The following is a 14,444-nucleotide window of genomic DNA, read 5'->3' as shown; positions in this document are numbered from 1 at the left end:
TGAAGCCAATGCGGAAGTGCAAACAACTGCAGTTCTTCGAGTGACCACTTGAGGCTGGCTCCAGAAAACAAGAAATCTTTACAGCAGAAATAAACATGTTTACAGTGTGGTACAAAAAAACGGTTTTGTTATAAATAGCTAATTTTACTGTTCATGATAACTGTACGGGGGTGAATTTTTTTATAACACACCCATTTTAATTAAATTAAGCCTTAAATTATAGGGGTCGGCTCACTTGATTGACAGGTGGATTCTGCTGGCTGACACAGACACTGAACATAACTTCACCTGTTTGTGTTGTTGGAGCCTTTAGAGGACAAATAATCTCTCTGTGGGATTTATGGAACTTTGTGTTCCTGCAAGAAGTCTGTGCTCCAGCTTTTCGGTGAGTTAAATGTTCGTGTTATTGTATTGAAATATATATTTTTTTTTTTTAAAGATTATTTTTTTGGCCTTTTGGCTTTATTTTTTATAGGACAGCTGAAGATAGACAGGAAATGTTGGGAGTAGAGAGTGGGGGATGACATGCACCAAATGATCGGCAGACCGGGAGTCGAACCTGCGATCAGTGCGACGAGGACTGTAGCCTCTGTACATGGGGCACCTGCTCTACCGACTGAGCTAAACAGCGCCCCATATTGAAATATTTTAACGCTAAGTAGCAGGTATACTGTGCTCGCTTTAGCTGCTTGTTAGCTTGTTCAGTGTTTATCAAACATTTATTTAATATTCGGTCAGTAAACAGGAGTCAGGAGTTGTTGGCTTTTCCCCGGAGAGATTACAGCGGACTGTAGTGATGAGAAGATCGGTTATTGCAAGTTTCCCATTACTTGTCGTTCACCTGCGGCTATTTCCCCGGGCGAGCGAGTGGCGAGCCCACTGCTTCTTTAGTCTGATAAATAAACACCTGCTGTCGGCACCACCACAAACAGAATGTCCGCCTGGGAAAGTTAAACCAGCTCATTCAGGAGCTAGGGGATCGTTCACAGACACAGACTGTGTAGCTTTAACTAGCTTTGATAGCGTTTCTCAACCCCTTGCTCCTCTCCAGTTCCACCCTCTCATCCTAATTTGGTCACTTCAGGCGGCCATATCTCAGCTTCATTTATGCATTCCAGAAACCAATGGGTGACGTCAAGGTGGCCATGTCCATTATTTATACAGTCTATGCTCTAATCACACAAGTAAAGGTAAATTTGATGTTGGTCTGTTTACATTAGGAAAAACCCTAACAGTGACGAGACAGAAAACCCCAATTAGGTGCTGCTCTGCGGCCAGGTTTACCGTGTCTTAGCTCACCATCAGAGGAAATGTTCCATTTTAAATTGAGTAATAACAGCTATGGAAAACGGAAACATAATCATATCTAAAATCAATGAAATCATTTACAAATCAATATTTGTTGTCAAATTATTGATTTCGTAAGTAAATAGCCATGTAATAAGTGGGATAATGTATAGTGAGCAGGTTGTTATTGCACCCCTTCAGAGTGAGACAAGACCCACCCGTCCTGCTCACCCTGTCGGGCTTCCATTCCAGTTGATTAATTAACCAGCATTTGTACAGGAACTATTTTATCCCAAACTTAATTCTCCTTTGCAATAATTCAGTAACTGTTGAGAATTGTGTAAACAAACTCACTAACATATGTAATAATAAATATCAGTGTATATGGTATAATAGTTGCATTAAAATTTGCCAGAAGCAACCAAATTTGGGCTTTTACAGCATGCCCCGCCCCGGAACCCCCAGCTTTCTTCTTTCTCCCACTGGATGACTCCTGCTTAGGTTTGTGGAAAGCCCTGTTTTATACACGTCTTAGGTACACACATGTGGTATAAACTTCAGATCTAAGTTTGATCGGCATGGCAGAATATAGAAAGACACTAATAACAGTCACAGAGAGGTTTGACACAGGAAACAAAAAATAATCCTGTTAGAGGAAGAAGAAAAGAAGCCCTCTGTCAGCAGCTGCACAGGTGTGTTACTTACCTTCTCCAATTGTTGTCCAGAGGAGGGGACAGGTACACCGCTCCATACGGAGAGCTCTCCATGTAGGGTGATAGTTAAGAAATTATTATCATTACTGTCAATTATTACCTCTTTACAAACACGGTCTCCTCTCTAGGAACACAGTCTCCTCCTCTTTAGAAACACAGTCTCCTCTCTAGAAACACAGTCTCCTCCTCTCTAGAAACACAGTCTCCTTTCTAGAAACACAGTCTCCTCCTCTCTAGAAACACAGTCTCCTCCTCTTTAGAAACACAGTCTCCTCCTCTTTAGAAACACAGTCTCCTCTCAAAAAACACAGTCTCCTCCTCTCTAGAAACAGTCTCCTCCTCTTTAGAAACACAGTCTCCTCCTCTTTAGAAACACAGTCTCCTCTCAAAAAACACAGTCTCCTCCTCTCTAGAAACAGTCTCCTCCTCTCTAGAAACACAGTCTCCTCCTCTTTAGAAACACAGTCTCCTCTCAAAAAACACAGTCTCCTCCTCTTTAGAAACACAGTCTCCTCTCTAGAAACAGTCTCCTCTCTAGAAACACAGTCTCCTCTCTAGAAACAGTCTCCTCCTCTCTAGAAACACAGTCTCCTCTCTAGAAACAGTCTCCTCCTCTCTAGAAACACAGTCTCCTCCTCTTTAGAAACACAGTCTCCTCTCAAAAAACACAGTCTCCTCCTCTCTAGAAACAGTCTCCTCCTCTTTAGAAACACAGTCTCCTCCTCTTTAGAAACACAGTCTCCTCCTCTTTAGAAACACAGTCTCCTCTCAAAAAACACAGTCTCCTCCTCTCTAGAAACACAGTCTCCTCTCAAAAAACACAGTCTCCTCTCAAAAAACAGTCTCCTCTCTAGAAACAGTCTCCTCCTCTCTAGAAACACAGTCTCCTCCTCTTTAGAAACACAGTCTCCTCCTCTTTAGAAACACAGTCTCCTCCTCTTTAGAAACAGTCTCCTCTCTAGAAACACAGTCTCCTCTCTAGAAACAGTCTCCTCCTCTCTAGAAACACAGTCTCCTCTCTAGAAACACAGTCTCCTCCTCTCTAGAAACACAGTCTCCTCTCAAAAAACACAGTCTCCTCCTCTCTAGAAACAGTCTCCTCCTCTTTAGAAACACAGTCTCCTCTCAAAAAACACAGTCTCCTCTCAAAAAACAGTCTCCTCTCAAAAAACACAGTCTCCTCTCTAGAAACAGTCTCCTCCTCTCTAGAAACACAGTCTCCTCCTCTTTAGAAACACAGTCTCCTCCTCTCTAGAAACACAGTCTCCTCCTCTCTAGAAACACAGTCTCCTCTCTAGAATCACAGTCTCCTCTCTAGAAACACAGTCTCCTCTCTAGAAACAGTCTCCTCTCTAGAAACACAGTCTCCTCTCTAGAAACAGTCTCCTCCTCTCTAGAAACACAGTCTCCTCTCTAGAATCACAGTCTCCTCTCTAGAATCACAGTCTCCTCTCTAGAAACACAGTCTCCTCTCTAGAAACAGTCTCCTCTCTAGAAACACAGTCTCCTCTCTAGAAACAGTCTCCTCCTCTCTAGAAACACAGTCTCCTCTCTAGAAACACAGCCTCCTCCTCTCTAGAAAAAATAAACCAAATGTTTTACTAACTAACTAAAAGTTGATAAAATGTTGCAGAAAAGTTATGGACAACAATAGTTTGCTCAAATAAGTATAAATAAGTCTAAATAATTTAAATATATCTACGTTGAGTTTTAACTGAAGTTAATTTACACTGCACATAGTATTGTATTATCTTTACACAGCTGCGATGAACTCTAGTGAATTCTGATGCATGTAAGAGCTCACTGCTGACAATGTTCATGGTGATTAGCTTTGCATCATAAAATGAGGCAGTTTACAAAAGTTATTACACGTACAAAGCCTCAAGTATTTGACTTCAAACGATAAAATTATTATTATTATAATTAAGTGTTACTGAAAGTTAAAGATCAAACCGTCCTGTTACACAGGATAGTATTGTCAGTGTTACAACAATAAGAGACTTCTGCAGATACCTCATCAAATCACCGCTTCTAAACAACACACCCTCAGGATAGAATGACATCTAATACTCAGCTGTGTGTGTCTGAGTGTATTCAGTCTCTTACTGTCTGTGAGCATAACTGTGCCTTCTATGCATCACATTTCAAATTAGCATAATGACTAATTCTGCTCCTCAGGATATAGAACAGCTGCCCACACAGGAAGTGATGTCACACACCACAAACACAAAGCAATGAAACACAGAAACACCAACGACGAAGGGAAACCAGCTGATCACTGATCACCTTTCACACCTGATAGTAAATAAAGGATATCTGCCGTCCGTGCTTGTCGATGGGTCTGCGGTGGGGGGAGTTGATGCGGTTTCGGTCCCTGTGGACCCTCTCCACCAGCCCGTGGTGACGTGTCCCTCTGACAGAGTCCAGTCCTGAAGGAAATCCAGCCTGAGACAGAAATCAGATTTACAGTGAGGTTTGGCCGAGAGGAGAACTGTGTTTAACTGTCCTTTTTTTCATGAAGCGGAGAATGAACCGAGCTGATAAATGTTTCTCCTTTATTAAAGACCTTTAAATGAGCGAAACATGTTTTAAATACACATTTACTTCAGGTGTTCTCTCTGGTGTGGCCTGTGTGCCTCTGTTTTACATGTGAAGCTGCCTGTGCTGCAGTCAACTTCCTGCAAGAAAACATTTTCATCTCAATGACACCTTCATGGATGAATAAAGACTCAATTAAAAATAAAGGTCATTATCTGACTGAGAACTACAAATCATTGTTTTCAGTTCAGTTCAACACCAAACTCCTCAGCCTCCATGTCTACCTGTAACACAATATTTCCAGATGACATAGTTCAGCTGAACAGACTCTTGACCTGAAACTTTTTTTCAGTGCTTTTACAGGTAATAATCAGCAGGTGTGTTTGCGTTGTGAGGGGGAGACTGATGCTTACTGCCTAACATGCTGTTGCTCCTGCAGCTCTGAGAACAATTATGCATATGAAAACCTAAAGTGCAGACATTAGATGTCAGCCCTAAAATAACAAATTAATATTTAATCAAACTTCAGTTTTATCTGAATGCAGAACTGTGCTGCTCTTTTGTTCATTTAGTAAACACAATGTTTTATTTGTATTTTGTTTGAAGTCTGAAGACTCAATTTTAATAAACTGATTGTGTTGAAACTATAAAACGGTGATGAATGCCTCATTTTAAGTGTTTTTTAGGTCCTGGTGATTGAGGTCAACCGATAGCGGATTTTTAAAGACCGATATAATTAGATTGTAGCAGGATAAAGCGGATAGCCAAATCATGGACCGATATCTCCCTCCCCTGCGAAAAACAATTTGACACTGATGTAAATGAACAATCTTTATTACAAACTTCCTTAGACATAACTGTTGAACTGAACGTCCAAGTCCAATAAATAACAAAATAAAAATATAATCTGGAACAGAACATGAATCTCGAAGTATTAAATACCTACATAATTAAGATAAATGTATAAATCTGGAACTGTGAATAATCTCGGTGGGAGCGTTTTTTGTAGCTATTTTCCCTCCCTCAAGTCAGTAATCCCAGTTGCATTCTCTCCAAAGAGGCGGCTCCTCTGCTTGCTGTAGACGATCCTGTCCTCAGTGAACACTTGCTAACTTGGGACGGTGGAGGGTTGCAGGCAGAAATATTTTCTGGCCAGTGCAGCAAGTCTTTGAATACTCCCCTCATTTCTCTTCCACCACTCCAAAGGCTTTGTGCTCATTCCCACCAATGGCTCTTTAATGAAACACTCAAGCTCAATTTCAAAGCTGGACTGATCTTCTTCAACTGTGTGAGTTGCTACAAGAAGTATTGCATACAGGCTGTCTACAACAATTGCAGGGGGATTGGTCTGGACTCTCTGACTAGTTGCTGGATCATCCACTTCACCAGTCTCTTCCACTGTTTCTGCCATGTCATGTGAAGCTTCTTCTTTCAGCCAGTCTCCTGTTTTCTCCCGTGTCTGCTGAAGTAAAGGCCTTGCCCTTGTAACAGGGATCAAGGACAGTTGCCAAAACACCCTTGTGTCCTCTGCCTTGGTGAATCGCCTTGTCAGGCTGTCTAGCATGGTATTCTGCCAGGTTTTGATGCCTGCTGAAGATGGATCCTGCTGTTGCAGCTTCAGTTTCAACACAGATGCACTGGGGATTACGCATGAAGCGGAAGACACATTAAATGCATGCCGTTGCTCTTACATCCTCTGCACCATGTGCAATGTTGAGTCCCAGTGAGTCTGAACAGCTTGGATGATGCCATGTGTTGGCAGGCCAAACTCCTCTTGAATTGCCCTCAACCTTTGTTTGGCCAGTATGGAGTGGCCAAAGGGAATTGCACAGCTCTTCAATCTGGCAATAATGTAAAGCACAGCTCTCTGACTGTTAAGGCCATCATTGATCACAAGCTGTTGAGTGTGAGCAATACAGCTTAAGTCTGGAAGCTCAGCTAGCCTCATGCCCTTCACCATGTTGGCTCCTCCATCCCTTAGAACGAGAATCACACGGTCTGTGTTGATTTTCCATGAGCCCAGCATTTCCAAAAATGTCTTCTCAATGTACTGTGCTGTACGTGATCCAGTCATAGTCTTCACATTTAACAAAACCTGCTGTCTGTTCCAGTCATTTTGGATAAAATGTCCTGTGAGGCTCATCAGTGATTCTGTAGTGCCTGACCAGCAGTCAGTTGTGAAGGCCATGTGTGGTGTCTCTTCTGGTGTGATCAGATTCGTCACCTTTGTCACAACCTCAGTATACGTTTTATCAAGCATCTGTGTACGGTAGAATTTCTCATCTTTGATATTGTAACAAGGCTTAGCCAGTCTCATAAGCCGCTGAAACATCTGAGACCACTGTGAATGGCTGGTTATCTGTAGTTATCTCTTTAATTGCCTTGTCCATTTTCCTGGTACCGTGGTCTGAAGCCGTCCATTGGGCCTGTTGATCAAAGAGTTGAGGGACTGTGACCTGTGTTTGAGGGTTAGGGTCAGGCTTTTTTGATGGTCCAACTTCTTTTTCATGGCATCAGACATGGCAGTGCTCAAGGTGGGCCCACAAGTTGGAGGTATTTTAAGTTTTGGTTCTTGCCGATACCATGCTTATGATTTTATTGCACATAACACATTGTGTCCAACATTGTTTCCAACAGGTACTCTGTTTCCTCCAGCTGCCATCCAATATAAGACACAAGGAAAACGTAAATCATTCCTTCTGTGTATCTCCGTATGTCCCTATTGTAAATGCATTGATTGTCGCTGTTTATAAATCTTATAAAAAGGTGCAGATGTCATTCGGTAACAATCGATCGTTTTGATCGCTACATCATTAATATCGTCCCTCATGCACACGCAGCTCACGTGCTGTGAGAACTGAATTGCAAGAGAAAATATTTAACTTTTGTGACTTAATGAAACAGACTGCTGATGAAGACAGTCAACACAGAGAGACAGACAGGAAGAGGGGGCGGAGCCAGCAGCTGTGCAGGTGTGTTGGGGGGACTGAAGCAAAGCAAAGAGATCAGATTTAAGTAGATTGTGAATTAAAATGTGAATTAAGGTGAAGCAGAGAGAACAATTAATCTGTGGAAGGAAGAAATCAGCATCTAGAAAGAGTTTAATCCAGACTGAGTAAGTCTGCATGTGATGTTATAATTTGTTTTTTGCTAATCTTCACCCTAGTCTACCACTATTATTGGCATTGTAACCATCAGTATGTGTCTGTTGTTGTTGTAACAAGAACATATGCTGTTGTTGCTCTCTTTGCCTGTCTCTATCCTGCATCTCCTTCTATGCCATGTTCGGCCCATCCAGTCTCTTCAGATGTTCAACATGAGTCTGGTTCTGCTCGAGGTTTCTGCCTGTTAAAGGAAGTTTTTCTGCCAATGTGCCAAATATTGCTAAGTGCTACTCATGGTGATTCATGTTGGGCCTCTCTTTAAATAACTTAACAAAGAGTCGGTCTAGACCTGCTCTGTCTGTAAAGTGTCTCGAGATAACTCTGGTTATGATTTGGAGCTATACAAATAAAATTTGATAGATTGAATTTGATGTGCTTCTCATAGAAATCATTGATATGTGCGATGATCGCCATGTTCTGCTTTCAGCATATGTTTTGAGCGTGCAGAACCTTTGAGGTTATTCTGTAGAATATTCTGGACAGTATTTGTCATTGCTTTTGAATGTTGCAGTAATATTAAACATACATTTGCATATAGGAAGCATATTTGTCCATTCCCATGTTGATTAAGAGGATTAAAAACGTTTTAAAATATCTCTTTAAGGTACATTTACAACAGGTAAAAAATGTGTGATTAATCGCGAGTTAACTATGCACAACCATGTGATTAATCCCGATTCAATATTTTAATCGATTGACAGCCCTAACATATATATATATTATTATATATATACTTTATAATAATAATATAATAATTAGTGGCGTTAAAGGTAATGTGCGTTAACGCGTTATCAACGCTCTAATATATACACACACACACACACACACATACATACATACACACATACACATAGATACAGTATACATACATACATGTAGTTTACTTTTATATATTCAATAACTGAAAATGATACGGCAGTTGTTTTCTTAAAATTGCTGGTTAAATAAAACCTTTCTGATAAAGTAAATCAACGTTTTACTAAAGTTACAAACTAATGGTTATTATCATCACAGAAGCTTTCTGGCATATATTTGGGAGAAAGAAAAACATACAATCCAGCAGACACAACTCAAGTAGGATCAAAGAAGTTACCATAATAATTTTTTTTATTGCCACTGCGTCACTCACTCCCTCCCTTTTTTAAATTTTACTTACACACTGTTGTTTATAACAGTTTGTGTTGACGTCGTGATGTGCTTCACTCCTTTTTTTGCCACTTGGACTTTGATAATAAGTTACAGTGTCCTGAAGTGTGATTTGCTGGATTACATCGTTGGAAATATGTTAGATTTGTTTACGATGTGCTTGCACAAAAGGCTTCCTGTCTGATGACCTCATGGCTCCTCCCTCTCATCTGAGTGCAGGTCTACTCACCTCAACCAGGTCTTTTCAGTTGTGACAAGTTATGTTCAGTTAGTTGTTAGCTGTCCAAGTTCCCTGCCTGAATTACCAGTAGTGTGTTGGGTGTTGAACCGTGTGCGTCCCTAAGAACTAAGTAAGTAAATACTTTATGTTGTTGCATTATGCTAATAACTTAAAAAGTGTGATTAACATATAAGCGATTAGCACGCTAGCGTATTAGCTATTAGCACACTAGCTAACACATGTGTAATCATATGTAACTGCATTGCTAATATGTTAATTTACAGCGGTAATGTATGCGCCTTCATTTATCTTTGTTGCATTGACAGTATGGATGTTTGTTTAGCTTTCCCATGGGTGTGATTTGGGAGTGATATCACATGCACACTGGAAATAAAGGAGGCTAATCAAAGAAGGAAAACTGCTTCACGGGTGTTCTTACTGATATCACCTAAACAACACCATCCAAACCCAGCACTACAGTTATGACCTGGTTCTCACCAACAGCGCTCTTCCGTGGCGTATGTCAGGCCAGAGTTAATTCTGTTGCGCATCGCGTTAAATTTTTAAATACCACCACCATCACAAACCAATAGTTTGCAGATTACCGGAGTAAGGAGGATCATAATAAGTTTGATTTCATTTCATGAATGGATAGTTGAGGTTACGTGGTTGGATTATTTAGAAGAGAGAATGCCACTTTGGTAAGCAATTTAATTACTAATTAAAAACAGTAGATGCCACATCAGAGAATTAAATTAATGTAAAGTGAAAATCTAAAGTGTATATGTTGTGCACTTGAATTAGAATAAAACAATTATTACTAATTTATTTACTTGAGTTAAAACCTCAAACATATTTACTTCATAAGAGTCATCGGGAGAGTTTAGAGGAAATTCTTCAAGTCCAACTTTCGCAACTTTCCCAGCATGCTCAGAGAGTCCTCAGAGAGCTGACACACATTCAGAGAGAAGAAAAATACTGCTCTCATCTTGTATTCTTTCTGTTTCCAGCCTGCAGATCAATTATTTAACGCTCAGAGAAGAAGCTTGTTTTCCTCTTCTGAAGGTCCAGAGCTGCTCTTCATGTGTATGAGTAAGGAAACAGTGAGGACCATAAAACACTGTCACTCTAAATAATCTATATTATTATTGTTCATCTAAAGATTTCTTTAATAAACTGACCACATTTTAAACAATATGCTTTCTTTACATTTATAACAGTTCAGTGATATCAGGCCTGTTGAAAGGGGCTTAAATTAACTATCAGTCTATTTCACTATCGACACTTTGCCACTTTGTGCCCACAGTTCTGCCCACATGTGATGGTTAGAGGTGATGCGGACGATTCTGCATCGATGCAGCATGTTTGAAAAAAAAAGAAAGCTGCTTCTACACTGGCTGTGAAGTTAGTTTTATGTTGGATATTTAACAGTTGTATGTTTGTAATGTGCAGTGAGTCTCTCTTGTGTGAGTCAATAACAATAGGATGTAGCTCAGACATAGTGAAGCTCATGTTTTCATGTGATCTTCAGTTTCAGCAGAACGTTTCAGATACAGTTTAAAGAGCCGAGATAAAGAAACTGTATTATGTAATGTTACCATGATGACACACCACCATTTTTTGTACTAATAAGTCAGTTAGTCGGGGCAGCTGTGGCTCAGTGGTAGAGTTGGTCATCTTTCAATCGGAAGGCCGGAGGTTCGATCCCCAGGCTACATGTCAGTGGTTAGGGTTAGTGTGCTTGGGTAAGACACTGAACCCCAAATTGCTCCCAGTGGCATAGCCAACAGGTATGAATGTGATAACTGATTGACAGTTTACGTAGCAGCCTCTGCCATCAGTGTGTGAATGTGTGTGTGAATGGGTGAATGTGACATGTAGTGTAAAAGCAGCTTTGAGTGGTCGCAAAGACGAGAAAAGAGACATATAAGTACAGTTTATTTACCATTTCATTTACCAGTCAGCTTACTGGTTACCATAGTCAGCTAGGCTAAAGCTAAAGCCAGGCTAAAGCTAACTGAATCTGACAGAGATGAGATCTCACCTGAAACTCAGCGCTAGTGCTGCCGATCTGGTTGACGTTAGGCAGAGAGCCTCCATAATACGGCGCCCGTGACTGAGACAGACGAAGCTGCTGGATCTTCTGAAACTGCACCTGTCAGTCAAAAAGCAGGATGAAGCACACACACACACACGCGCACACACACACACACACACACACACACACACACACACACACACACACACACACACACACACGCACACACACAAAGAGTCAGCTGTGGACATGAAGTCTGCATATGTTAAAAGACTACTTGAGAGTACCTGCACCCTGAGAGTACCTGCACCCTGAGAGTACCTGCACCCTGAGAACTACCTGAGAGGACCTGCACCCTGAGAGGACCTGCACCCTGAGAACTACCTGAGAGTACCTGCACCCTGAGAACTACCTGAGAGGACCTGCACCCTGAGAGTACCTGCACCCTGAGAACTACCTGAGAGTACCGGCACCCTGAGAGTACCTGCACCCTGAGAACTACCTGAGAGTACCTGCACCCTGAGAGTACCTGCACCCTGAGAACTACCTGAGAGGACCTGCACCCTGAGAGTACCTGCACCCTGAGAACTACCTGAGAGGACCTGCACCCTGAGAGTACCTGCACCCTGAGAACTACCTGAGAGGACCTGCACCCTGAGAGGACCTGCACCCTAAAGGAAATACACACTAAACATGGATACAATTGTAGAAATACACAGGACACAAGTGAAGAGATACATTCTAGGAAACAGGCAGCTTGGCTTCAAACCAGCACGCTGCCAAGAGACGCCACAACGATTTCCTGTCAGAAAACAGAAGGCGACTTGTTCTGCCAAGAAAAGGTAAACAGAGCCAATCATCAGCTGGGATCTGGAGTCAAATCAGAGGGGCAACTCTTCAGTCGACTGCACAAAGGGCAAAATTTGAATCTCAAAGACGGAGAGAGGGGACCAGTAGTTCTGTATGGGCTTAAAATGATACTAAAAGCTTTGGTATTTGGTGCAACATTTGTAAGTTTGTGGGAAGCTTTAACTAAAGCCTCATTCTGTTAAACAACACAGAGAAACAGCCATCATGTTTATCAAATAGTTTTAGTTAAATTCCTAAGTGTATATGTGCAATAAAAATCTGTCAATGTGCAATAATCTCTCACCACAGTGCAATAACCTAATTTAGTTTAATCGAACTATTACCCACTGTTTACTTGTACATTTTCTAAGAGTGTATATTTTATATACTTTGTTATCTAATTTTGTACTTTTTTATATATATATATATATATATCGATAGATATATATATTTTGATCTTTATTTTTTACCCTCTGTGTGCTGATTCTTTCCTATTGTATTGTACTGTATAAGCTGCTGGAGACTGAATTTCCCAGAGGGAGTCATCCCAAAGGGATCAATAAAGTTGAGTCTAAGTCTAAGTCTAAGTCTTGGCCAGTAAAATGTCAAATTAATTATTTATTAATTGTGACCAATAAATGTCACATTAAATGTGTTTGCTGCACAAACCATACTTCAGACATCAGATTCTTTCTGATCCACTTTTGCATCGAGGGAAAATAAATAAATGTAATAATTGAATAAAATATGTATAGCTATTGTGACGGCCCTCCCATCAGTTAGAGCCTGCTGGTTGTTTCCTTTTCCTGGTTATGGTTTTTGTTGCAGGTTACTGGTGGGCGGGGTTTCGCCACACTTGGGAGTGCCTGGCCAGTCTCCCAGGTGCATTTAAGAGCTGCCCGTCAATCTGTGCTCTCTCTTCTCCCTGCCGTCTGCTCGTTCCTGCTCTGCTACACGCCAGTGCGCACCGTGTGGCGGAATGACTTTGTGTTGTTGGCTTCGGCCGTATTTTGTTGTTTAGGTTTCACACCCTCAACATGCACTATACACTTCCACACCACTGCGTTTTTGTGAGTTTTGCGTAGTTGCTGAGTAGCCTAGGTAAGTGTCAGCAGGTGTACAAATGTGTGTTTGGGAGCACAATCACAACCACAATCCATAGGTAAAGCGGCGGTACTTCTTAAGCTCCGTCGGTTTTGTTTTTTTCTGATGGTGATAAGTGATAAGTGTGATTAGAGTGAAGCTTGGGAGCATGCCAGAGCTTTGAGGGGTTGCCAGATAACTGGTCGCCTTTACCATGATCATGGTGCACGAGAACCTGCCATTGTATCCGCATGAAGACTAGGGTTGAGTCAGAGCAGTTAGATGCGGACAGGCAGTTAGACAGAGGGGATTGTGGTTCTCTTGGTGATCTTGTTGGACCTGATGTACACCTGTTGGCACTTGTGTTTTTTCCGGAGAGTTGGGGAGAGGTAAGTGTTAGTCTTTGGTTTGGCCACAGTAAAAAGAAATGGCTGAGGTCTTGGATTTTGTTAAAGCTCCGTTGGAGGAGTTTTTGGACAGGTGCACGAAAGAGCAGATGTTAAGGATTATTACAAAATCTGATATATCTGATAAAAGGTCCTAAGGACACAATTAAAAACATTTTTAAAGGTAATTATATATAAATAAGAAATAGGTGTGTTAGCTGTAGGTGAGCAGCCTGGGTGTCGGTGCCGGTTTGCCACCGTCATGTAGTGCAACAGTGATTTTAATATTTGATCAACAAAAATAATTGCTGTTATAACTGGAGCGTGATCAAAATGAAACAAACGGAAATTGAAAAACAATTGGCTACTGAAAAGTTGTGTTATCAGACTGAGCAGGCAAAGTTGTCACTGCAACGATAAAAACTAAACTAAAATCTGTATCTGAGGGTTCTGTGGACTTTGACACTCCCTTGCTATGTCCTGGGTCTGCTGAGGAGTGTTTTGATGTTTTAGGTAATGTTCGGCTGTCACAAAGTTTAATGAGAAGGACCCAGAGATGTTTTTCTCTTTACTTGGATTGTATTGCACTTTAATGCTACAGTGCGCGCTAACAGGTAGGTCTCAGGAGGGGTACTCATATGAGAAAGAGAGAGTCAAAATTATGCCACTGTGTAGTTTTGATGAGTTACGTGCCCGCAATGCTGGTTTTGGGGAGCGTGCCGAGACAGGTAATGTGTGTTTTTCTCCTCTTAAAGCTAACTCAGATGTTAGAGGTTAACATAAAGTGTGTAACTTTTGTCACAAAAAGGGGCATTGGTGGGCGATTGTTATGCTCTTGAAGCTAAATCTAAACCGAATAGACCTGCGGGACAGCCAAAGGGTGCGTGCCTCGCGGTGTCCATGCTCAAGTTATCACTATAGCTAAAGCTTCACCAGGTGAATTCCTTTTTGCCTTTTTTATCAGATGGGTGTGTTTCTCTTGTTGGCAGTGGGGTGAAAGTGCCAGTAAAAATATTGTGT

At 41.3% G+C, this 14,444-nt stretch overlaps 1 protein-coding gene across 3 annotated transcripts in view; it reads right to left on the bottom strand.

Annotated features, from left to right (window-relative positions):
• The window catches only part of crtc3 (CREB regulated transcription coactivator 3), a 51,914-nt gene that overhangs the window by 29,430 nt on the left and 8,040 nt on the right, over positions 1-14,444 (bottom strand). For all 3 annotated transcript variants that reach the window (XM_069679271.1, XM_069679272.1, XM_069679273.1), the window contains exons 2-4: positions 11,113-11,223; positions 4,317-4,445; positions 1,993-2,054 (exon numbers count right to left, since the gene is read on the bottom strand). In XM_069679271.1, the coding sequence (XP_069535372.1) occupies positions 1,993-2,054; positions 4,317-4,445; positions 11,113-11,223 (302 nt within the window). The remainder of the gene's footprint in view (positions 1-1,992; positions 2,055-4,316; positions 4,446-11,112; positions 11,224-14,444) is intronic.

This window comes from Semicossyphus pulcher, unplaced genomic scaffold (genome assembly GCF_022749685.1).
Source record: "Semicossyphus pulcher isolate SPU_LCO1_2020_fin unplaced genomic scaffold, fSemPul1.0.p SCAF_38, whole genome shotgun sequence".
NCBI classification, from domain to species: Eukaryota; Metazoa; Chordata; class Actinopteri; order Labriformes; family Labridae; genus Semicossyphus; species Semicossyphus pulcher.
This window is presented reverse-complemented; position numbering and strand designations above follow the sequence as displayed.